At 43.1% G+C, this 25,103-nt stretch overlaps 1 protein-coding gene across 1 annotated transcript in view; it reads right to left on the bottom strand.

The window, feature by feature from the left end:
* Nucleotides 1-25,103, bottom strand: part of CEP290 (centrosomal protein 290) — a 106,480-nt gene that overhangs the window by 39,420 nt on the left and 41,957 nt on the right. The window contains exons 20-26 of the mRNA XM_077832587.1: nucleotides 24,379-24,543; nucleotides 23,017-23,166; nucleotides 21,035-21,150; nucleotides 17,541-17,643; nucleotides 6,100-6,330; nucleotides 4,791-4,964; nucleotides 1,830-1,941 (exon numbers count right to left, since the gene is read on the bottom strand). Of these exons, the coding sequence (XP_077688713.1) occupies nucleotides 1,830-1,941; nucleotides 4,791-4,964; nucleotides 6,100-6,330; nucleotides 17,541-17,643; nucleotides 21,035-21,150; nucleotides 23,017-23,166; nucleotides 24,379-24,543 (1,051 nt within the window). The remainder of the gene's footprint in view (nucleotides 1-1,829; nucleotides 1,942-4,790; nucleotides 4,965-6,099; nucleotides 6,331-17,540; nucleotides 17,644-21,034; nucleotides 21,151-23,016; nucleotides 23,167-24,378; nucleotides 24,544-25,103) is intronic.

Here is a 25,103-nt window from a genome sequence, read left to right as displayed (position 1 = left end):
TGGAAAGAGCTACAAGCATGGTTGAGAGCTCTTTTTGTTTAGACTAGAACAAAAGAATCTAAAAATAGCCATACTGGGTCAGACCAATGGTTCATCTAGCCCAGTATCCTGTCTTCCAACAGCTGCCAATGCCAGGTGCCTCAGAGGGAATGAATAGAACAGGGTAATTATTGAGAGACCCATCAGGTCCCAACTTCTGACAGTCAGAGGCTAGGGACACCCAGATCACAGGATTGCATCCCTAACCATCTTGCCTAATAGCCATTGATGGACCTATCCTTCAGGAACTTTTCTAATTCTTTACTGAACCCAATTATACTTTTGGCCTTCACAACATCCCCTGGCAACGAGTTCTACATGTGTGAAGAAGTACTTCCATTTGTTTATTTTAAATTGCTGTCTATTAATTTCATTGGGTAACCTGTGTTTCTTGTGTTATGTGAAGGTGTAAATGACACTTCCTTATTTACTTTCTCCACACCATTCATGATTTTATAGACCTCTGTCATATTCCCCTTTAGTCATCTCTTTTCCAAGACGACCAGTCCCATTCTTTTTAATTTCTCCTCATCTGGAAGCTGTTCCATACCCTCAGTCATTTTGTTGCCCTTCTCTGTACCTTTTCCAATTCTAATATATCTTTTTTGAGATAGGGTGACCGGAACTTTACGCAGTATTCAAGGTGTAGGCGTACCACAGGTTCAATCATCACTGGGATTTGCTGTCTGCTACTGTCCAATTTTTAAGTTCTCAGCCATTTTCAGCATTTTTACACATTATGAATTACATCCATATGAAAGCATGGGATTTCACTTTGTAATTAACATAACAGTCACAACAGCAACCATCATCAATTAGACTGTATAATCATTTTCAATGTAACCTCTCATTTTTACAGGTTTCAGAGTAACAGCCGTGTTAGTCTGTATTCGCAAAAAGAAAAGGAGTACTTGTGGCACCTTAGAGACTAACCAATTTATTTGAGCATAAGCTTTCGTGAGCTACAGCTCACTTCATCGGATGCATCATTTTTAGTTACTCAACTAGCAAATAACTGGCAGAAAATGAACAAAACGCTAAGTGAACAAACAAGGGTAGAAAAGATGACTACATAAGAGAGAAATCTGGGAAGTAAGTTTGACTCACACAATGTTACAGTTATTGAGAACATGAAAGTAGAATGTTGTAATTTATAAATCCAGGCAGAAGAAACCACTGTCCTGCAAACCACTTGTCTGGTTACTTGACTGATGTTCCAATCAGGACCCAGGGCCTCTGAATCAGATTCAACAGAGGTCACCTAAAAAGTCCCAATCCTTAATCCCACTTGAAGGGAGGGTGACTGAAAGCTGTTGACACCACTGAAGGCCAGCAATTCCACTGTGAGAGAACCAGGTGGTTCAGCAGCTGCTGGGTCAGAATGTATCTGCCCTGGAAGCATACTATCAAAGGGGAAGAAAAGCCAAAACTGGCCACCTCACCAAGTCCATTTGCCATCAAGGCAGTGAAAAAGCATTGTTAAAAATGTTTTCTGGGTTTCAAGCTTTAACAAAATAATAGTATAGCTAACCTAACTAAACAGTAAAAGTCTATTCTATTTGGTAAATACCAACCAAGAGGTTCTCTAAAAGACTAAAATATCCTAAACCTGAGTAAGGTTTTTGCATTAAAATTTTCTTAACCTCTGAATGAAGAGGAAATGAGGGAAATACATTATAATTTAATATAAAGTTTCCTAAAGGTATTTTGTTTTCAACCTTTATAAAAAATTAGTTTTTCAAAGGACATACTGTATGTTTTTACTGATATGAAATAGCTTTTATACTTGCCCAACTTAGTTGTTTGGTCCCAAGCTTGTTCTACAGTGTGAAGTTTTTCTTTTGTGATTTCAAGTTCTTTATTTAATGAATTTATCTGTTCCTTCAAGGATGTATTCTCACTCTATATGGCAGAGACAAAATAAAAGAGCAATACAAGAGTAATGTGGTTGATGGTTAAAATATTATGGTTTGGCATAAACTATTAACCCATAATAGAACAGCCTATGGTATCCAGTTCTTATACAATAATGTAAATGTTTGTCTTTGGCCCCTGTATGTTGTATGCTTCTATTTACCATGCATTTTTATCAATAAAACGTTAAACTCAAAGATTAACCTTTTTTGTTATAGAATACTAGGTACACGATACCCAAGACTTAAAAACCAAAACCAAAACCCTTTATTGGTATTTTAAAATGTTCCCTCTCCCCCAGACCAAATGATGGCTGAAACGAATACTTTAAACCAGTACAACAAATAGGATCTTTATGTTGCTTTAAATGTTCATAATTAATTCCAAAAGAAACAAAAAAGGAGGAAAGGATTGTCAACTGTTTTGTTTTAAAATACTCTTATTTTAATTGGCTTAGTTTTCAAACACATTTCACACAATCTGTTCATGCTGAGAACTGCTTCTTAGTTTCAGACCTTTCAAATTACTGGGAGAAGCAAAATAAGTAAACTTTTCTCTCAGTAAAAAAACCCCCAACACATCTTAGGGAAACACACATTTGGCAGTTACCAATTATACATTCAACAGCTTGAAAACAATGTCTGGAGTAACTGGCTACCTAGCACTTGTGGGCTAAATTGTCATCACCCTCAGAAAAATCTGTGGACAGGGTCATTACAAAGAGTTTTACCTCATGAGGATCTCCTTGAACTAGCCCCTCTGGTGGGATTAAATGGAAGGAGAGAGCATGGATTTTTGAAGAGAGCCCCCACTGCAGGAATAGGGGCAGTTTCATTGATCCCTATATCCCACTGTGACCATATTTTCTAAATCAGAACGTAGGTCATTTTTGCTGTAACATTTTTACAGCATTATCGTTTTGAATGGTTATTTCTCAAAAGTACATTTGAAAAATATATATGCTGGTATCACTACTGCCAGCTTCTGACTCAGGCATGTGTTGTTGTTCTTGTTCCATGGAGCAGGAGGAGATTGTTTCCAATTGTTTCCAGTGTTTGAATTTATCATGAAACATTGGATAAGAGTCATTAACATCCTTTGGGAAAAAGCATAGCTTTGGTTGCCTATACACATTCCACTTTTCTCATGTCCCCAAACACTACTGATCACACTAAACTATATTACCACTGGAGCGTTCCTGGTAAACAAAGATTTAGTTATATTTTGTATACCAGCATGATTTAAAACAATTTACAGTTACTAAAAACCCAAATGTTTTGATTGGTAAAATGAAAGAACAGGACATTTCAGGTGTTTTTCAAAAAAAAAAAGTTTGAAGGACACCAGGAGCTTCATTTGAAAAACAGGGACTATACCCGTTAAAATCATCTCTTTACCAACAAGACAGACAGTGGCTGGGTTCCCTTTGATTGCTCAATAACAATTACAGAAAGGAAACCTTTACAATTTCTTGCTTTCCTGCCTAGATTTTGCTCTGAGTCCCTGAACCAGGGGTGGCCAACCTGAGCCTGAGAAGGAGCCAGAAGTTACCAATGTACATTGCCAGAGAGCCACAGTAATACATCATCAGTCCCCCATCAGCTCCCCGACCCCGCTCCCAGTGCCTCCCACCCATCGGCAGCCCCGCCAATCAGCGACTCTCCCTCCCTCCCTGCACCTCCCGATCAGCTGTTTTGTGGTGTGCAGGAGGCTCTGGGGAGGGAGGGAGAAGAGTGAGGGCATGGCAGGCTCAGGGGAGGGCACAGGAAGAAGTGGAGTGGGGCAGGGGCTGTGGCAGAGCCAGCGGTTGAGCAGTGAGCACCCCCTGCATATTGGAAAGTGGGCGCCTGTAGCTCCAGCCCCGGAGTCGGTGCCTATCCAAGGAGCCGCATATTAACTTCTGAAGAGCCGCATGTGGCTCCGGAGCCACAGACTGGCCACCGCTGCCCTAACTCACTCACTCACTGTCTCTCTCAGGTCTTTCTAAAATTGCTTATCACTTTGGTGCTTAAGCAGAATATGACAGCTCTTTTACTTCACTCCCTCCAGCTCATATACTTTTCTCATAGCCACATGATTGCTTATTGCTGTTGCAGTTTCATTTGTCACCTCCAGTTTATCATTTTTGGTACTCACAAACATATCTTATAAAAATGCATAACTAAATTCCTTCCAATTTTTAAAGGTTTAATGCTGAGAATCACTTCTTACAGTTTATGAAGTTTGAAGTGTACTTAAAATTAAAATTGTTAGCTGAAATCAGCACTTCTGAGCTTGAACAGTGACACAGGCTGTAACAGAGCAGGAGATTCAATGTCAAATATTATAAACCTGTTTTCTTCTTGGATACCAATTTGAATACTGAGAAAAGCTGTATTACATATTTCCATGTATATGAATCTCTTACTGTGAGGAGCTCCAGCAATGGGACTTCCATAGAAGTGAGATAAGGGAAGAAGGCATGGTGTTACAGCTGCTACAGTGCCCTCCTCTTCTTAGGGCAGGTCTACAGTGGCAACTTACATCAGCATAGCTATATCTCTCAGGGGCACGAAAAATCCACACCTCTTAGTGACGTAGCTATGCTGACCTAAGCCCCGATTTAGACAGTGTTAGGTTGAAGGAAGAATTCTGGGGAGGTGGATTTACTACAGCAACAGAAAAACCCCTCCCATTGCTGTAATGAGTGTCTACACAAAAGCGCTACAGCTGTGCAGTTGCAGACATACCCTAAGTGGACCTAAGGGGGACAATCTGGCCCTATATATTTATATCTTTCTTCAACATAACAAAATGCAGTTATTTCCATAAGGGTCAAGAGTATCAAGTAACATTACCTCCATATGCTCCAAGTTAGTTGTTCTCTGGACAAGCAAGTTATCGTTTTGTAGCATATCCCTGTATTTAGCAGTTAACTCATTATACTGCTTATTAGCCAGTTCTACCTCAGACAGAGGCACACTGTCATCCAAAGCTTTTTGCAGAGCTGCAATCTTAAAGCTTGCCAGTTCCTATGAAAATAATTATATTATATTGGTTTACTGTATACTTGAAGCTTTTAAATTGCTATCATTCTCCTAAAACACTTACACACACACAGACACACAGACACACACACACACACACACACAGAGCTAAAGCAATGCTTGCTTCTTTTCCAAATACATCCAATACTAATATAAAAATAGTTTTGTAAGGACAATTATTTCACTATTACTTTTAGAACCTGGTCTGTCCCCACCCTTTTTTTTCTATTTAAGAGATAAATTTCAAAATAATTCAGTAACAATTTATTGTAACGAAAGAGAACAGAAAACTGTCTCACAGAGAACAGACATAAATTAAATATGGAACTATAACAATATCAGTTATGCCATTGCAAATCTAGCAGTTTGCCTAGGATGCTGAATACTATGCCTGACAGAACAGGGGTTATGTTATATCTCTCCCTTTTTAAAATCCCAGCATTGATTCCTAATTTTATATATCACTTGTTGGTGTAACATATCAATACCCAGTGCTGTGTTTATTTTTCTTATAACCACATGATTGCTTATTCCTGGTTCAGTTGCATTTGTCAGCTCCAGTTTATCATTTTTGGTACTCTCAAACATATCTTTAAAGATTTAATACTGAGAATCACTTCTTACAGTTTATGACGTTTAAATTGTATTTAAAATTAAAATAATTAGCTGAAATAAGCACTTCTGAGCCTGAACAGTGACACAGGCTGAAACAGAGCAGGATATTCAATGTTAGACATTGTAAACCCGTTTTCCTTTTTGATACCAATTTGAATACTGAGAAAGCTGTATTACAGATCTTCTTGTATACATATTAACATGCTATTTACATGTTAAAATATTTAACATCTAAATAGCAAAGTTCTTCTGACTGGTCAACCAGTATTATGGAAAGGTGTAATCTCTTTAATAATCTCTGATATTGTGCTTCTATTCTTCCAAAATCACAATCATGTCTTTTTTCCAATCAAACTAGCAATAGGAGACTCCAAAATGCCAATTTTAACTTAAATAAATAAATAAAATTCACAAATGTTTCCAACTTGGTGTTCACCTTTCAGAATGCCGTACAATGCAAAATGAATGAAATTTTAAGACAAAAGGTATACCACACAAGCCATACCTTGAATCGCTGCAAGTGTCCAATCTTTTCTCCAACTGCAGTTTCCACTGCTGTTAGTTCAGCCTTTTGTTTCTCATTTTCTTTTCTAAGGTGCCGCTCCATTTCAAGTAAAGTTGTATACTGCCTTGTCAGTGACCGTTCGTTCACTCTCAAGACTGTCATTTTTCTACTGTTTTCTGCAAGCAGTTTTTTGGTTTCATCCGTACCCAGCTGAAGTGCATCCAGTAAATTCTATAAAATCAATAAAATATTACTACTATTGTGTTCAAAACTTTTATAGCTTATGGAAGTACATGCCAGTAAATAAACTAATCAGAGCTCAGTTCTGCTCAAACTTTCGTTGTTGAAATATTTTTTGCTACTTAGTTCTACTAGCAAAAAACATTCTACAACATTTGGAAAAAGAAAAGGAGTACTTGTGGCACCTTAGAGACTAACCAATTTATTTGAGCATAAGCTCTCGTGAGCTACAGCTCACGTCATCGGATTAAGCTTATGCTCAAATAAATTGGTTAGTCTCTAAGGTGCCACAAGTACTCCTTTTCTTTTTGCGAATACAGACTAACACGGCTGCTACTCTGAAACCTGTCTGCTGCTGCTCTACAACATTTGGATAATTAATTGACAGGAATTTTGTATAAGGCAGGCATTTTCTAAGGCTAGAAGGACATGGATATTTCTCAACTCATTTCTCGTCATCAAAGGCTGGGTGGGAGAATTATTGTTTTTCTACCCCCTCACTTAACCTGTCAAAAGGGTCTATGATGTGGCTTTTACTTTCTGAATCAAAACATTTTTCTGTTTGATTGTTTTCTAAATCAAAGAAATTTCCCAGTGACACTTGCCTCTACAGAAACTCTTTTACAAGGAATTTTTCAGTTTGAGAGGTCAATAATACTAGTGCTGCATGGGGACTGGAATTTCCCACTCATGGAAAATTTCACATTTCTCAAAAAATAAAGGAGTCAGTGCTCCAGAAGCCCTGAGAATCCCAGCTCCATGGCAACTCACATGGTGGCTGCTGAGGAGATAGAAGCCTGGGAGCTGGAGGAGCTTGGGAAGTGGGTCTGTCATAGTTTCCAGGCTCCTGACTCCCTGTGGGTCGAAACACTGGAAGCCCTGGGAACCCCAGCTCTACTGCAGCCCTCCAGGCAGGATGCCAAGCGAGCTGGCAGAAAACTAGGCAAGTTTCCTTCAGAAAACTGCCTTATTCCACAGGAATGTGTTGATTTTGATGCATTATTGTCCTGACCATGCTGGAAGACAGACAAGAGGCAACGGATATGGTTTAATTAAGCCGCAATGTTATTCACTTAACATATCTGGGAATACCTGGCAATAAATTGTACAGTGAAGGTTACCATTATTTCCTTAATTGTTTCCACCTACTTAGGAGGCTGCCATCTGACCTCCCCTTTCCCAATTTTGTCCCAACCAGCTTGTTGCTGAGGCCTCAGCACCCACCCCTCATATGAGGTTTAACGGAGGGCTGGAAAAAGCAAGAGGGTTGTCTTCTCACTGTACCAGACTTTCGGAAACCTAACCCTCCCTTTCCTAGCTTCCTCAGAGGATGCTTTCCATTAAATCTACTTCATCAGAGAACTACATCCCCTCTCTACTAAGTACTTGCACTGGACACCTGCCACACGTTACTGAGTAAGTGGCAACACGTTGTCTGAAACTCCTTACCCCACTGGGTCCCTGACCTACTGTGGGGAAGACAAAAAGATAATAATAAAACTATCCCGTCTCAGCAAATTTGGCAGTGTGGGAAAAGTTCCTTCCCAGACCTGAAAGCAAAATGGCTACTAGCATAACATCCTCAGCAGATCATGAAAAATGTGGTCCTACTCTAGTCCCAGAGGTGTTGCTAGCTCACGTTTGGGGAGGAAGGGGGAGAGAGAGAGAGAGCGTGAGCAGGCTTTTCTGGAATTGTCTCAGGTATAAATACCCCTAACTCCCTCAGGTACCTGGAGGGGCAGTGTCCCTGATCTGGTCCTGCCTCTCCCGGTTCCTCCCAGCTCTGTCCAGGTACATTTCCACCCCACCCAACCCCAATTGCAGAGGGGGCCCTTAAAGAAGCAGTAACCTCTTTTCTTTCATCTGACCCACTGCATTCAGTTGTAGTGAGCACATTTTCCAACCAAAAAAAAAAAAGAAGAGGAGGTTATTTACCTGTAACTGTACTTTCTTCGAGATGCGTGGCCCCTATTTGTATTCCACTATGGGTTATGCATGCACACTATGTGCACAGAACTGGAGAATTTGGAAGTATTGTCTTTTTGGTCCAACGAGCACCCTGGCTCATCTCTGTGCCTCCAACCAAGGGGATAAAGGGCAGAGCAGACTGACCATCTCTCCAGTTCCTTCTCCACCATGAATCAGAGATTCAAACCAATGGGGAAGGAGGGCAGGTAGTAGAATAAAGATAGGGACCACACATCTTGAAGAATCTACAGTTTTTACAGGTAAGTAAGTAACAACTTCTTCTTCGAGTGATGGTCCCTATTGTATTCCTCTGTAGGCGACTTAAGTAGGAGGAGGGTGTGAGCATGAAGACAGTAGGGCTGAGAGAAGGACAGCTGTTCCAAAGAAGGCATTAGCAGAGGAGTCCTGGACTAGGCCACAATGTCTCGCAAAGGCATGAGTGGAGCCCTACATGTCTACTTTGCAGATATCAAGCAGGATACCTCCTGAAGTGACACCATGGTCCCCGCTTGCGCTCCCGTGGAACGAGGTGTTACCTCATGGGATGGAAGGGAAGGTTCAATAGTTGAGAATAAAGTAGAATGCAGCCAGAGAGCTATTTGGCGCTCCTCTGGGTGGAGACTGCTTGTCCCGAGTCTTTCTGTTATAGTGACAAATAGTCTTGGGGAGTTCCTGATTGGTCTTGTTCTGTATAGGTAAAAAGCCAAGCAAGGCCCAGTGCTTAATTTTTGCCAGGGTTAACACTGGCACCTCTAAGCTTGGCAGTTTATAGAACCGCACCTCTAGGCTTGCTGCATCAGTTATGAATGTAAAAAAATTGCTTGAGCCCCGGCACCTCTTTCATTACAAATTAAAGACCGCCAGGGCCTGTTGGACATCAAGGATGTGGAGTCTCTGATCCTCTGAGGAAGTATGTGGTTTATGGAAGAACACAGGTAAGTGGATCAACTGGTTCAAGTGAAATTCTGAAACAACTGTGGGGGTGAGTTTGGAGTGTAAATGTAACAAAACCTTACTGTTATGGAATACAATGTAAGGAAGATCCAACATCATTACTCCAAGCTTGCCAGCCCTTCTGGCTTAGGTGATGGGTACAAGGAATGCGACCTTCACAGAGAGAAGGGATACGGAGCAGGAAGCTAGGGTTTCAAAGGGTGGCCATGTGAGTGCTGAGAGAGCAAGATGCAAACCGCATAGAGGTGCAGGCTTATGAATAGGCGGAAAGGTTCTGATCAGGCCCTTCCAAACTCTGGTGGTCAGTAGGTGAGTGAAGACCGAGTAACCCTGAGAAGAAGGATGGTACACACTAATCTCTGCCAGCTGGACAGGCCTTTAGAGAAAGGATATAATCTAAAATGAGAGGGATTTCTGCTTTTTCTGTGCCCCAGAAGAAAAACAACTCCACTTAGCCAGGTAACCTCGTCTAGTAGAATCCTTCCTACTATTAAAAGTATGTCTCATATGGCTGCAGAACATGAGCATTTTAAGGTCAATGCTCATCCAAAAACCAAGCCCTGATGTGAAGCAAATGCAGACTGGGGTGCTTGATCTTGCCATTCTGCTGGGTCGGGAGCTTGGGAAACGCTGGGAGAATGATCAGAACTGTGGATGACAAGCGCTGGAGATCTGGGAACCAAAACTGTCTGGGCCAGTAGGGTGATCAGGATAATCCGAGCCCTGTCCTGCCGGATTTTGTGTAGAAGTTGTGGCAGGCGCAGTAGCAGAGGAAATGTGTAGTTCAGGTGATCTGACTAAGGGAGAAGTAGAGCGTCACCTTGGAAGTGGCAACCAAGGCTCTTGAGCAGTATGTGATGCATTTGCTATTTGTTATGAAGATGAACAGATCCCTGGTTGGGATTTCCCATAGATCAAAGATACTGCACAGTACTGAGTCATGAGGTTCCCACTTGTGGTCAACTGCAAAATTTCTGCTGAGGGAATCTGTGAACATATTTTGATTTCCGGGAAGGTAGGCTGCTGATGGGGAGATTTGGTTGCTGATGCACCAGTTCCACAAGCTGACCGTTTCTGCACACAGGGAGATGGATCTTGCTCCTTCCTCCTTCTTGATGTGGAAGACAGTCGTAATATTGTCTCACAGCATAAGGACATGGTGAGAGCACATTGTGACAGGTTTCAATTGGTCCACCAAGCCGCTGGGGGGCGATGGGGAGCTACTGCCGCACTGGCACGCCTTGGTCACACTTTTCTGTCACTAGGGAATTAGCAGAGGGATGTGCACCAGCCAGAGTCAGTGGCGTGCCCCTCAGGCAGGGGGAGCACTGGCAAGAGTCTGTAGCGCACCCCTTAGGCAGGGGAGTGCTGGCAAGAGTCAGTGGCGTTGTCGGGATTCTGCTACCCAAGGCGAGTTGGCCAGGGTAGGGAAACTCAGGCCCACCCAACTCCACTGTGTTCCAGCCCAGGGTCCCGCCACTGGGTCAGCGAGGAGCCATCTGCAACACGCTGACCAAACAGACCCACCGCACTGTGCAGTTCTGCCCCTGGTCTACTTCCTACCTGGTCTCTCGAGCGGGTCCCTCTGGCCTCTCCAGCTCGTCCGGGTATTCAGCTGCTGGCAGCTCCAGCTCCCCGTCCACGTCAGGCTCACGCTGGCCTGGGTTACTGCCTGGTTCCTCTAGTTCCTCCGGGTACTTGGCAGCTGGCAGTCCTGGTAGCCCCAGTCCTTCCTCCAGGTCAGGTTTCTCCTGGTCCAGGGCCTCCCCTGGCTCGGCAGCAAGGTCTGAAGGGAACAGCCAGCAGTCTGTCTCTGTCTCCCTCCCTGGTGCTGCCCTGACTGGGCTAAGGGCCTTTGTACTTCCTGTTCCACCCCTCCCCTTCTGGGGGTTGGAGTAAGCTTGGTCTTGCCCCGCCCACTCAGGGTCGCTCTTTACCCTCTAGTTCAGAGGAAAGCCACCCTGACTCCCTACATACTCCACCGCTCAAATCCAGCTCCCGACCATCGAAGCCGGCGTCCTCACCCTTCCCGAGGTGGGATAGAAAGTCCACATTGGGGTTGTCCCTTCCCGCCCGATGGTGAATCATGAAGGCATAGGGCTGCACAGCTAGATACCACTGCATAAGCCTGGCATTTGTGTCCTTCATTTTATTCAGCCACTTCAGGGGTGCACAGTCTGTAACCAGTATAAAGGGAGCCCGGAGGAGGTAGTAGCGGAGGGCATCGACCATCCACTTAACTGCTAGGGCCTCTCTCTCCACAACAGAGTAGTTCCGTTCTCTGGGGAACAGCTTCCGACTGAGGTAAACAATAGGGTGTTCCTCCCCATCCACCTCCTGTGAGAGGACTGCCCCAAGCCCTACCCCTGAGGCATCGGTCTGAATGATGAAGTCACGACAAAAGTCAGGGCTGAAGAGTACTCGCTCGCTTACACAGCCGTTCTTTGATAGTTCGATAATTTGATACTTCTCACATTCGTAAGACCAACACACTTGGCGGGGGCTGTCTTTGGTCAGAAGCTCCGTCAGAGGGGCAGTAATGCTTGCGAAGTGGGGGTACAAACCGCCGGTAATAATCAGCTAAGCCCAAGAATTGATGCACCCGTCTCTTCGTGGTCGGCACCCAATATTCCTGGAGTGCTTGGACTTTCCCGATGACGGGACTTACTTGTCCCCGGCCCAAGGTGTACCCCAGGTAAGTGGTTTCCTCCCACCCGATTCAGCATTTTTTTGGATTGGCCTTAAGCCTGGCTGCACGGAGGTCCCTGAGGACAGCCGTTACTTGGTTGAGATGTTCTTCCCAGTTGCTGCCATAGATGACCACGTTGTCCAAGTAGGCCGCGGCGTACTTGGTGTGTGGTTGCAAAATCCGATCCATCAAGCGCTGGAAGGTTGCTGGGGCCCCATAGAGGCCAAAAGGCATCCAGGTGAAATGGTACAGACCTGAAGGGGTGGCAAACACTTTCTTCTCCTTGGACCTGGGATCCAAGGGTATCTGCCAGTACCCCTTTGTGAGATCTAGCGTGGTGATATAACAGGCCTCTCCGAGCCGGTCGAGGAGCTCATCGACGCGGGGCATCGGATAGGCGTCAAACTTTGAAATGGCGTTTACCCTTCAGAAGTCAATGCAAAACTGCTGGCTCCCATCCGGCTTTGGTACGAGGATGACGGGGCTCCACCATTTGCTCTGGGAGTGCTCAGTAACACCCAGCTCCAACATCGCCTGGACTTCCTCCTCTATGGCCTCCCGCATTTGCCTGGGCAATGGCTGGGTTGCCTTTCGGAACACCACCTCGGGTTCATTCTGGATCACATGGTAGGCGAGCGTAGTCCGCCTGGGTTTAGTGGTGAATGTCTTGGGGAACGCCCTCACTAAGCAGAGGGCCTGTTCTTGCTGCTCAAATGTGAGCATTTCTGCTAGCGGGGGCTCACCATTATCTGACTCCTCTGGAGGTTGTGGCCCTAGGTCCGGTTCGGGAGGGTATGGGGCAATTAGCAGTACTTCCCATTCCCTCCAGGGTTTTAAGAGATTTACATGATATATCTGTTTTTCCTTACGGTGACCAGGTTGCTGGATTTCATAGGTGATAGGTCCCACCTGGCGGAGGACCTCATATGGGCCCTGCCAGCGGGCAAAAAGTTTTGATTTCTCCGAAGGGAGCAGGAGGAGTACTCAGTCCCCTGGTGCAAATGATCGGGCCTTGGCGCCCCAATTACAGTGCTGCTCCTGGGCTCTTTGGGCTGTGTTTAAGTTCTCCTTCGCGAGCTCGCCCGCCCGCCCATGCCAGCCACCCCTGCAGCCATAAGATGTACTGTAAGAGACTCTGCCTTGCAGACGGGGTGTGTTCCCAAGTCTCTCTCAAGAGGTCCAACACCCTGCAGGGTCGCCGCCCACAGAGGAGCTCAAATGGGGAGAACTTCGTGGACGCCTGTGGGACTTCTCGAATTGCCAGTAGTAAAGGAGGGAGCAGTTGGTCCCACTGGCAGAGGTCCCGGATGGTAAAGCATCACAACATTCCCTTCAGGGTCCGGTTAAAACGTTCGACCAACCCGTCAGTCTGGGTATGGTAGACCGAGGTCTGCAGTTTCTTAATCCCTAACAGGGCACATACCTGACGGAACAGCTTAGAGGTGAAGTTGGTCCCTTGGTCAGTGAGTATCTCCTGTGGGAGGCCCACCCTGGCAAAGATCTTCACGAGATCTGCAGCGATGGTGTGGGCAGTGATACTTCTTAAGCGGACAGCCTCGGGGAAGCGGGTGGCATAGTCCATCAGGACAAGGATGTATTGATGGCCCGCCTTACTTTTTGGAAAAGGCCCCACCAGGTCCATCGCTACCCGCTCAAATGGTAAACCTACGACTGGTAAAGGGACGAGGGGGGCCTTCCGAACCCCCGCCAGCGCTACGTGTTGGCAGTCCGGGCACGACACACAGTAATCCTTCATCTCACGGTGGACACTGGGCCAGAAGAACCTGGCCAGGACCCTAGCCGCAGTTTTTTCCTGCCTTAAATGGCCTGCAGCCGGGATGTCACGTGCAAGCTTCAGGACAGCCCGACGATGAATGCGGGGAACCACAAGTTGGGTCCGGACCTCTTGGGTCTGGGGGTCTTGATCAATGTGGTAGAGCCACTCGTGATTGAGTTCAAACCTAGGCCATTGAGTGTCGTGCTGGGCATCCACGACCTCACCATCCACCCAGGCCAACTGCTCATAGGCAAATCGGAGCGTAGGGTCCTCCCTTTGATCTCGGCTAAAGTCCACAAGGTCAGGAGGGGGGCCAGCCGTTTCGAGGCCGTCCTGCCTGGGTGTGGGAACTAGGACAACTCCGGGGTCGGACCTCGCGTCGGGGCCTGTCTCCATCTCAGGTGGAGCTCCCTTGAATGCCTCTTCTGTGGGTAGGGATCGGAGCACCTCAATGAAGTCTGGCCAGTTGCGGCCCAGAATAACTGGGTAGGCAAGGGATGACGCCACTGGCACATTCATTAACTGAGTTGCTCCATTCACCGTGATAGGGACCTGAACTGTGGGGTATGGTTTCACATCTCCATGTATGCACTAAATCCGTACCTCCCCAATGGTCCGCTCGACGTCCGGGAGGAGAGCCTGGCGGACAAGGGTCTGCCCAGAGCCCAAATCAACTAGACCAATAACGTGGGTCCTGGCAACTTCCATGGGCGCTGTCAATTTGGCCGTGGAGGGCGGACAGGCCCGTCGCTCCCCGGTGTACACCAGGCCAAAGTTCTGTCTGTTATTACTTGGAACCACTTAAATCCTACTTTTTGTAAATAATAAAATCACTCTTTACTTATTAATTAACCCAGAATAAGTATTAATACCGGGGGGGCGGGGGGGGGGGAGAACAGCTGTGCATATCTGTCTATCAGTGTTATAGAGGGCGAACAATGTATGAGTTTACCCTGTATAAGCTTTATACAGTGTAAAATTGACTTATTTGGGGTTTGGACTCCATTGGGAGCTGGGTATCGGAGTGCTTGAGACAGGAGCACTTCTTAAGCTGTTTTCAGTTAAGCTTGCAACTCGTGGGGGACGCGATTCAGACTTGGATCTGTGTTTGCAGCAGGTGAGCGTGTCTGGCTCAAACAAGGCAAGGTACTGAAGTCCCAAGGTGGCAGGGAAAACGCGCTCAGAGGTAGTCTAGGCACATCAGGTGGCATTCCCAAAGGGGTTTCTGTGATCCAACCCGTCACAGACAGTGCCGTAGAAGATGGTGCCATGGTTAGGCGGTGAATGGTCCTCGTCGATGCCAATGGATCATGACATTTGGGAGGTGCCAAGGATGATGGTAAAGACAGATCACGTTCTCGTACCAATGGAGCCCAATTTTTATGGGATTTCTTGCCAAGCCTCTGGGCTGCGGACATACTAAATGCAATTGGGCTGAGGTACTGGGCTTGCTCAGAGCTGAATCCGAGGAAGACTTAGCCTCATGCTTAGGAGAGTGCTTCCTGGGTTCCCGAGAAGATCCTGCCAGGGAGCCTATAGAGGTAATTTTCTGCCACCAGTGTCAGAATTAGCAGAAGGAAGCTCACTCCTTGCTGAGTCAGGCCGATATGTGGGGGCGGGAGGAATTCCCCGGCGTGGCCCTGATTGAGGACTCCTAACCTTTTCCATGAGGTGTTTTCGAAGGCACAGTTTTTGTCCTTTTCAGGTATGGCTGGGGAACGAGCGGCAGATACTGCACCTCACTGCAGTGTAAGCTTCCTAGAGGCAGTATAGGCAGAGCTGGTGGTTGTCTTTGACCAAGAAGGATTGCGGGCACGAAGCGTAGAGTCTGAGGCCCAGAGTCCTAGGCATAGTCCAGTACCCGCACAGGGTACTGTGGGGGAGGGGGAAGTGTTCCCCCAAAGTTTAATCTAGTCCTAAAAACTGAGAAAACACTTCAACTATTAACTGTACAAGATGCTAAAAACTATTTATAAAGTTAAATCTTATCTTAGGGGATCAAGCTGAAGCTAGGACACAGAGAGGTTCCGACCCATATGATGCAGCGGTGAGAAGGAACTGGAGAGGTGGTCAGTCCACCCCTCCTTATATCCCCTTAGTTGAAGGCATGAGGTGAGACAGGGTGCACATGCGGACCAATGGATACCACTTTCAAATTCACGGGCTCCAGGTGAATGCATAATCCACAATAGAATACAATAGGAACCATCACTCGAAGGAGAACATTTTGTTGGAAAACTTCTGACCACCTGTAGTCAAAACTTCATATGTATAAACACGAATATTTTAAAATACATTAACATACCGTATATACTTGTTCATTAGCCCATTTGTTTATAAGCTGACACCCCAAGATGGATAGGTAAAAATAGTAAAAACTGTATGACCCTATATTTCAGGGGTTGGCAAACTTTGGCTCCTGGCCCCTTCAGGGTAAGCCGCTGGCGGGTTGGGACGTTTTGTTTACCTGGAACGTTCACAGGCATGGAGCCCCTCAGCTCCCTGTGGCCGTGGTTCGCCGTTCCCAGCCAATGGAAGCTGCAGGAACAGCGAACCGCGGCCGCAGAGAACTGAGGGGGCTCCATGCTTGCAGACGCTCCAGGTAAACAAAACGACAATGTATTAGATATTCAATTCAATGATTTCATAGAGTTTAAAATCATCAAATTTTGGCGTAGCCCCTTTTATAAGCCGAGCCCTGCTCTTTGATGCGTCACTTTTTACCAAAAGTATTCGGCTTATGAACTAGTATATACGGTACCTCCTCTTCGAACAGATTTATGTGCTAGTGACTCTGGAAATGAAAGATAGCTGGAAAAACAGATTCTTCAAAAGAAACAAGTAATTTTTGGATAGCACTATAAATGTATCAGGTGCTTAAATATGTATTTAAAGATTTTCCAAGAGAAAAATTCAAAATATCCTAATTTCACTGCTGTGTACGCCAGAAATTCTAGAGACTCAGAGTGGGATATTTAATAATTTAGTTACGCTGTAAATTTAGTTACTTCTTTTAAAGAATTTTTACCTTTTCCCTATTACCCACAAGAAAGAGACCTAAAATTCAGGCTTTTGCTTGTGCTACAAAGGACAGAGGATTTTGTCTTTTGGGGTTTTTTTTATGACGCAAGTGAAAATGTTCAGAGAATGAATGTTCTAGCTTTTGGATATACATTTAGGTCATAGTTGCTTCAAAAAAACTTAAAAAAATCAGTCAAGGATCTACAAAAATGACTGCAAGTGATACAGTGGGAGACAAGCAGTCTTCTGAATTTCATAGTCTGATATAGTGCTTAATTTGTGCCAGGAATTGCCAAGGCTAAGCCCTGCTAGGCTTGGCAGTTCATAGCCCTGGCACCTCTGGGCTTACCGCGTCAGTTATGAAAGTCAAAAATTGCTTGAGCCCCGGCACCTCTTTCACTACAAATTAAGCACTTGCTCCTAACATAATACACTGGGTCAAATTCAGCCATGATATAAGCAAGTATGACATCACTAATTAAGCAACAAGAACTTGCAGCCTCTTAAGGGGCTGAATTTGGTCTATTATTATACTATCCATGCCAACAGTTTAAATACATTAAATTAATAAAACACAATGTGCATAAATAAGATGAACATGTGAGTAATATTACAATTCAAGATAGTGTAGCTGTAAGTCATACCACACTCTAATTTCTTTCTCCCCGTGTGCCAAGTAAACTTTGGACATTTTTTTACTCCTGCATTAAAAACTCTAAAATTGTGAAAAATCTAACACATTTTCAAGCAAAGTTAAACAATTGAAAAAACAACAAAAATATCCCTGCTTACATTGTATTCCTTTATTTTCATAGCATCCTGTTGCTTTTGATCTTCTAGCTTCTTCCTTTCTTCTTTCATTTTTTCAGATTCTGTTTGCCAATTTTCTTTTTCACTAAAAAAAAATATATTTAAATAAAAATAGTTCAACATTTTCATTCAGAAATATGAAATATTGTAAAGATTTTTCAAAACTGTTTGTAAATCATGTTGCCATTACAATCTTATTAACTGAAATATGATATTTTATCATTAAAACATTTTTCAAGTTTTTTTAAATGAGTTTGGAAAACTCAAAATTAACTTCACTATTAAAAGTTATAACTGTGTTTTGTAGTCTGTGGTGAAGAATGCATACTAGTCTAAATTTGAAAATATGTTATTAAGAGAAAAATTCCATCAAACGTGAACATACGAAGTATGAGATACTTCTTGCAGAAAGCCCAGATCTTCCTGTTGTGAAAAAGGAGATGCAAAAAGGGTGCCAGCCTTCTTACCAGACTGTTACCCTGTTATGATCAGGTAAGGGAATCCTGGTGTCTTTTCCTTCTGAAGTTTATTAGATCAGCAGATTTGAAAAGATATTTGAAGTGACTCCAAAAGATTCCAAGGCTTGTCTATAGGGCCCTGAAGTGTGAACTGCAGCGCACACTAAAGTTTCGCTCTGTAAGTATCCCATGTAGACCCTGCTAGAGCAAACTAAAAGGTAACAAGTTCACATTAACACAATCCCATTTGAAAGCTATCTATTCACGCTAGCAGGATTCACTTAGGGCTGTCACCGAGCAACACTTTAGTGGCCACAGCAACTCACTTTAGTGGGCCCTGCAGTCTGCACTGTGTGGCCAAGCCCCCACATCAGTGAGGAAAGTGTGGTCTGTTGGTACTCAAGAACTGAAGAGACTGGTCTATCCTTGGGGAAGTTCTCTCATACAAGTTTCAACTGGTTTGGGGAGATGAGGAGGCTCCTATAAGCAGTCCAGACTCTAAAATGTTTCCCTGGTCACAGTGAGGTTCTGTGGGCTGGGAGCAGTTGTGGGAGAGCTTCTCTTCTTTGGCTCCCAAGAGGGTCTCCTCGCAGACAGACTACATCTACAGCTTCGCTTCCATCATGATGGGGAGAAGGAGGAAAAAGGAGAGAAGAAATTTGACAGTGGTTCTATCTGAGATGCAGAGGCCTGGAATCTTTGCTCTCTTAAGTGGGTGGCAAGATTCTGCTCACTGCTACTTCAAAAAAGCTTTTACAGATGGAATGATCTTGTCAATAATTTTGTAATGATACAGAGTTTAGTTGGAAGATGCCAATTTATCGACTGCAAAACATTTTGTGGAAATATCGTGTGTTCAGCAAACTTTCATTGAATCACAGTCAGGTTTCCTGGCAAGCTCCTGGGTAGCTCAGGCTTCCAGGATCTGCGTCAGCTGTGCCATAAAGAGTGCCCAAAGGCTGAGGTTACTACGCCTTCCTGGGTTCACATATCCAGGGAAGCTCTGCCATACAAATTGGAAGCTTTGTAATAGTGGGGCTGCCTCAGAGTCACAGACCCTAGAAGGCAAGGGTCCTTGGCTCCACCATGCAGACTGCCCCAGGACTAGAGACCTCGGACTTCTAGTATCTGTGGCTCCAAAGTCCCTGTCGTGGTCCTGGGAACCTTAAAGATTTGGGAGGCTCATGAAGCAGGGCAGTCCTGGGGGCACTAGCTCAAACCAGGGCTCTCAGGATTTCCCAGGTCTCTGCTACACAGCAGAGTGCCTGGAAACTTTGGAAGCTGTGGAGCCCCAGCTTGAACCAGGGCTCTCACGGCTTCTAGGCTGCCTGCTTCATGGCAGGTGACTTCCCAACCATGACAAAGTCCTGAGGCTTCCTCCAATTCCTACTGGCGGATGTGGGGGAAGTCCAGGTAGTGCCTTGCAAGCAGGGGAGCCAGCTGCTCTGTTTTGTTTCAGGAAAATCTAAATGAAATGGTTAATTTTTTTCTTGAAACAAAAACTTATAATTTCCTTTCCATGAAAATTTAGAAATTTCCAGTTTTTGTTCCAAAATGGAAAAAAACACTTTCAAAATTTCAGAATGCTCAATGGAACAGAAATTCCAAGTTTTGACCAGCTGTACTTGAATGCATCAGGGAAGGTGGGAGCACTCAATCACTATTTTTTTGCCTGGCTGGAGGCAGAGACTCTAGTACATAGGCAGAAGAGGTGTGGCCAAATACCAAGGCTCCATGCATAAGACTATCTGCCTCTTGTACTTGCAGGAATAGAGGTGCAACCCAAACGTCACAGACTGACACAAAAACAGGATCCAGAAACTGCTAGTGAAGTTAGTCAACAAACATAAATCCACAGAAAACAAAGGAAGCTCTTTTGTCTCAGAAGCTGCCCAAATGAGCCTCCAGGCCTAATTCAATAGTGAAATATCAATCTGGGCAGCCCCCAGAACTTGGAATCCAAATTAAGAGACTCGCGTCAGGGGTGGCTCTACCAATTTTGCCGCCCCAAGCAGCGGCAGAGCTTCCGCCGAATTGCCGCCACGCCTGGAAGAGTGGTGGAGTTGCTGCCCAAAAGCCACTGCGGCTGGAAGAGTGGCGGAGCTGTCGCCAAATTGCCGCCGTGGGACACTGACTGCTGCCCCATTCTGAATGCCGCCCAAGCACCTGCTTGGAAAGCTGGTGCCTGGAGCCGGCCCTGACTCGCGTACATTCTCCGATCTAAACAATTTCTGTCTTAACCCTCTGGTGGGAAAGGAGAGGAATTGGCTTAGGAACTGGCTTTACATGAAGGTCCAGAGACACCCCTGGAACTGACATCTCCAGTCTGCACTTGTGATCCCTGGATCCAGAGCAATGTTTCCTCTTCCTCGTTTGTAATAACACTGGGTCCCTCAGAACAAGATTTCCTCTGAGCTCCAATTTTTCCTACTCTTATGCCTGAAAGCAGAGAAGACTGGAAGTGAGGCTTCCACAAATGTCAGGTACAAATGACAGGTTTCAGAGTAGCAGCCGTGTTAGTCTGTATTCGCAAAAAGAAAAGGAGTACTTGTGGCACCTTGGAGACTAACAAATTTATTTGAGCATAAGCTTTCGTAAGCTACAGCTCACTTCATCGGATGCATTCAGGTACAAATGAGTTTCCAGATGCAGATTCAAGGGAAGCTTGACAGAGTCGCAATTTGCAGATTTCCCTGGTGCTAAAAATGATTTCTGTCACTGTGAAAATTGTACAGGATAGTTCTTGCCACAAAGCAGGCAACAAAATGTGAGCGCAACAGACACTGCTTTTCTAAAAGGTTTTTGAAGCACAGCAGCACCAAGGGGAATATACAGAGGCCACCTAAAAGAAGAATGATTATTTCACACAAGTCTCCATGATGCTAATAGAAATAACAACTTGAACACAGTGAGGAAATTATTAATATTTTCTCTTATTTAAAATATTTAAAACACTTTGAAAGTTTAAGGTTTTATCACCCTGACCATTTCAAAAGGAAGACCCCAAAGGATTTGTACCTTTGATATTCCTTATATAGCAAGCCTTGTTGATGGCGAATTACTGCAAATTTTCGCTTATATTCTTCTACTGCTTCTTCTAATTTCTGAAGTAATAGTTCTTTATTTTCTAGTTCCTAATGATCATTTTCAAAATAAAAAATAATGATATAATTAACAATGTATGCTTCAAATCTGAAAATATTCATCAAAGTCATCCAATGGTCATCCAATGGTACTCTCTCGCGTAGACCTTTGCGCCAATGAGATCAATGCATTGAAGAAACAGAGCCTGCATCTTTATGCTAAAACAACATATCAAAAACAGTCTAAATAAAAGTAATGTTTAAATATTTGTAAGTAATAAATTAATAATAATTAATTTTACACATCACAGACCAAAAGGAGTTGAGAATTACTTGACATTTTGGGAGTTGTCCATACAGACTACTAATGAAACTGCACACCTGGAAAATGTTAAGCATTTCTCCCACTGCCAAATGCATTCATATTTCATAACTATACAATATAAACAAATCTTTTCTGATACAAGCAAGCTGATCGGGGTGATGATAGGCACACATCTTATTAGTTATGTTTAGTGTGCCTGATTTTAAGTCCCCATCCTCCCATTTATGTTTTGTGTGCTTGTTTTTTAAGTCCCCATCCCTCCATTTATCACTTTATCTTTCCCTTCATCCCAGCAAACAACAGTTTTAATTCAAGCATATTTATGCCCTTCTTCTCAACATTCAGACCATTCCCCCCACACAAATGAGCAACTAACTCACATGAGAAATAAAATAAGTAAACAGAAGACTACAAGGAGCTTTGCACAGAAGAAGTGTGTGGCAGAAGAAGTAGAGAATTCAATGAGGATGCATGACTTTGCCGACCAGTATTCAGTTTAAAAAAAAAAAAAAAAGCAAGAGAATTCTTTTAAACAACATAACCCTTACATATTAACTTTTGTGTATTTCTTGATAAATGCCTAATCTAGAAAAATAATAATTACAGGTTTCTAAAAAAAATGCAAAAGCTACAAAGGCTATAAACACTTTTTCATGACAGAACATACAAATATTTTCAGTACTTATATATTTATTCCAGCTAGATTCACTCTGGCAACTTTCTGGGGGAAAAAAATCTTCTAATATAATCTTGGTAAAACTATATTTATGGCATTCTGGTAATGAAGAAATTGACCCATAGCAAGCAAAGGAAACGGCTTTCTTTATAAATTCATACAAAAGCCCAACTTCCCACTGGCCAAATTGGGAAGATTACATCCCTCACCATTTATTTTATGCTTGAATATGGTCTCCTAACCTTCTGTACTAAAATTCTCTATATAAAACAGGCATGGGAATTTAGATGAGAAGAACAATAGAACAGACATTTTTTGTTGATTGTCCTCTGGCTTTACAAACATTAGACTTTATGTAAAAATGTAAAAACAGTCCACTCCTTTCCATACGTGCTTTTCTCTCAAGTGTATTGTATAAAGTCTATTTGTGATGCTGGGAATGTATAGTTGTTTAATAAACTCTTTAACATAACTCACAAAGCACATCAAGCTTAGGAGCCCAAAAATGAAAAAATTGAGTACCTCAAGCTGTCCAGGAGGAGCCAATACATACTGAGTGTTCTTCCAGACATACTGAAATATTCCTGATTTTTGGGATCTTTAAATTGCATTTGATGACTACACTGCATATGAAACAATGCAATTCTAGGCAAGAAGTCTTCTTTGTCTTGTTGGGTACAGGAGAGGAAAAAGGGATTGGCCCTTCCTTGCAGATTGCTTTGGTGGGATTAGAAATTAAATAATCTCTAGCCCAGAGATGTGATACAAGGAAGGTTCAGGCAACTGTATTCTATTACAACAATACACATTACAGTTTTTAGGAGCCTCCCCAGTTTCCACATATGATATAACAACAGATTTGGAAGGAGTCAATACATGTTACAAATACCCCAAGTATGCAGGTTAAATCAGTTACCTGTAAAAGATGTATTAAATATTCGTTCTGAGAATTAACTATATTAGCACTTGAAGGAGTCATCCCTTCTGGACGGTTTACTCCTCTGAATACTATATTGGCGCCTTCCGATTGACGTAACAAACAAACTTCATCTTTAAGTTGTGCAATCTAAAGAAAATAAATAAAGAGAATAGAAGCAGTAAGAAGAAACTTCTATTATTCAGCCAAAAATATGGATACAAAATGTAGGGATGTCCAGTCTTACACTGTTTTGAGTTATAAACATTCCCAATTATTTTTTATATGTTTTAAAGTAAAGTTTTCTATTTTTAAAATTACAATTCCACAAAAAGATTAAAACACAATACTTTGAGTCAAATGGCTAAAAATGATCAAGCATCCAGAGCAGGCTCACACAGCTGGAGATCCATCTCAATTTTACTTTAGCTGCTCAAGCATATAATTTGTAGGTTATTTTCTTTCTTTTTACACACAAACATTCATATGGAGACTGAGCTAAGCCTCAGTGTCCAAAACTGCTAGGCTCAGATGGCTATCCAGCACATTTACTCTAAATTTACCAAGTCTTTCTTTTTTAAACCCTTCAAAGAGCTTTGACTACAATCTCTAACGACAATGCCCCAGAAAATACTGTTCTGTAATGCTACAGATACTAGGAAGTCATACTGGATCACACAGCTGTCTTAAAGGGTTCATATAGAGAGTCTGCCTTTTTATAAAGATGTCACTTTGAAGATATGTTTAATATTAATATGTTATAGCCTTTGGGACATATAATATAAACATTTGGAAACATTCACAGTTGAGCTAAAATCACCAGCTATTATTTCAGTGGCCAAAAGGGAAAATATTTTAAAATCAATTTATTTGTTGAATCCCCATTAGCCTTGCTATTTGAATCTCTCACATATGTAAGAAGTGTAAGATGATTATTGCTCATTTTAAGAAAAAAGAAACAAAAATCTTTTTGCAACTCAGATTTAGCACAGCTCTCCCCAACAACTCGCCTAGTAGACCAATTCTATGATGGGGCCTTGGTATTAGGGTTTTTGTAAGTATGGAATAACATTTGGATTATTTGGATTTTAACTCAGTGAGAACAAGTACATAGATTATAATCTATAAATACAGTAACAAGTATGTATGATTGTATCTCTTGTCAATTATATATGAGGTTTTACATATTTTCAAAATGTGTAAGTAAAATAAAATGTGTGAGTTACATTAAAAAAACTGACAGCAATATCTAGTATTTAAAAGGATTTTAATACAAAATATTAAGTGTATTTTGTTCTATGTTAGTCATGGAGACAGCAAATTATTCTATATTAGCACTGTAAAACAAATTAGAATATATACCTTTACATTAGCATTTGCTAACTGGTTAGAGAAATTTGTTGCCTCTTTTCGAGATCCTTTCAGCTCCTGCCTCAATTCTTCATTTCGCCCCGTAAGCTGGTCAACTTGAGCTTTCAAATGCAAACTGGCATCAAATATTCCCTCTGAATTCTTTGATTCGATTGCCTATCACAATAAGAATTAATTTAGTAAATAGAAAAACAGGAAACAAGCAAAAGAAAGCAAATACTTTTCCATATTTCCCAATAAACAGGAGCTTTCCAGTGTGCATAAGTGGGGCTCAAAATTGCAGCTGCTGTGACAGAGGGAGTACAGGGACTAATACCATCCAATCATCATAAAGGGGAAGTGAGAGACAAAAGTAGGCAAAGCCATAACTCAACCCCATCCTCATGTCAGCTCGTAGAGCTGGCTGTCTGTGCTGAGGGGAGTTCCGACAACCCAAAATGAGCGTGTCACTGCAATCCTACCAGGAAACCTCGGGAGCACTGGGAAGCATTCTGCTTTACGTAGCCATGACTGTGAGCTGGGCGCAGATCTAGCCGCTAAGTGATTAAGAAAACTAAATCTAACAGTACAAACACTTTCATGCATGAACATCATCATGTCTCAAGCTAATATTTCAGTGATCTGATCTCTACCATGACAACTCAAAGTAGATTACTTTTAAAGTCATATATTTAATACATTATAAGCTGCTTTTATGTAAAATACTACATCCATTT

This window comes from Eretmochelys imbricata, chromosome 1, assembly GCF_965152235.1.
Source record: "Eretmochelys imbricata isolate rEreImb1 chromosome 1, rEreImb1.hap1, whole genome shotgun sequence".
NCBI lineage: Eukaryota > Metazoa > Chordata > Testudines > Cheloniidae > Eretmochelys > Eretmochelys imbricata.
The sequence above is the reverse complement of the archived record's forward strand: the minus strand, read 5'-3'. Positions and strand labels throughout refer to the sequence as shown.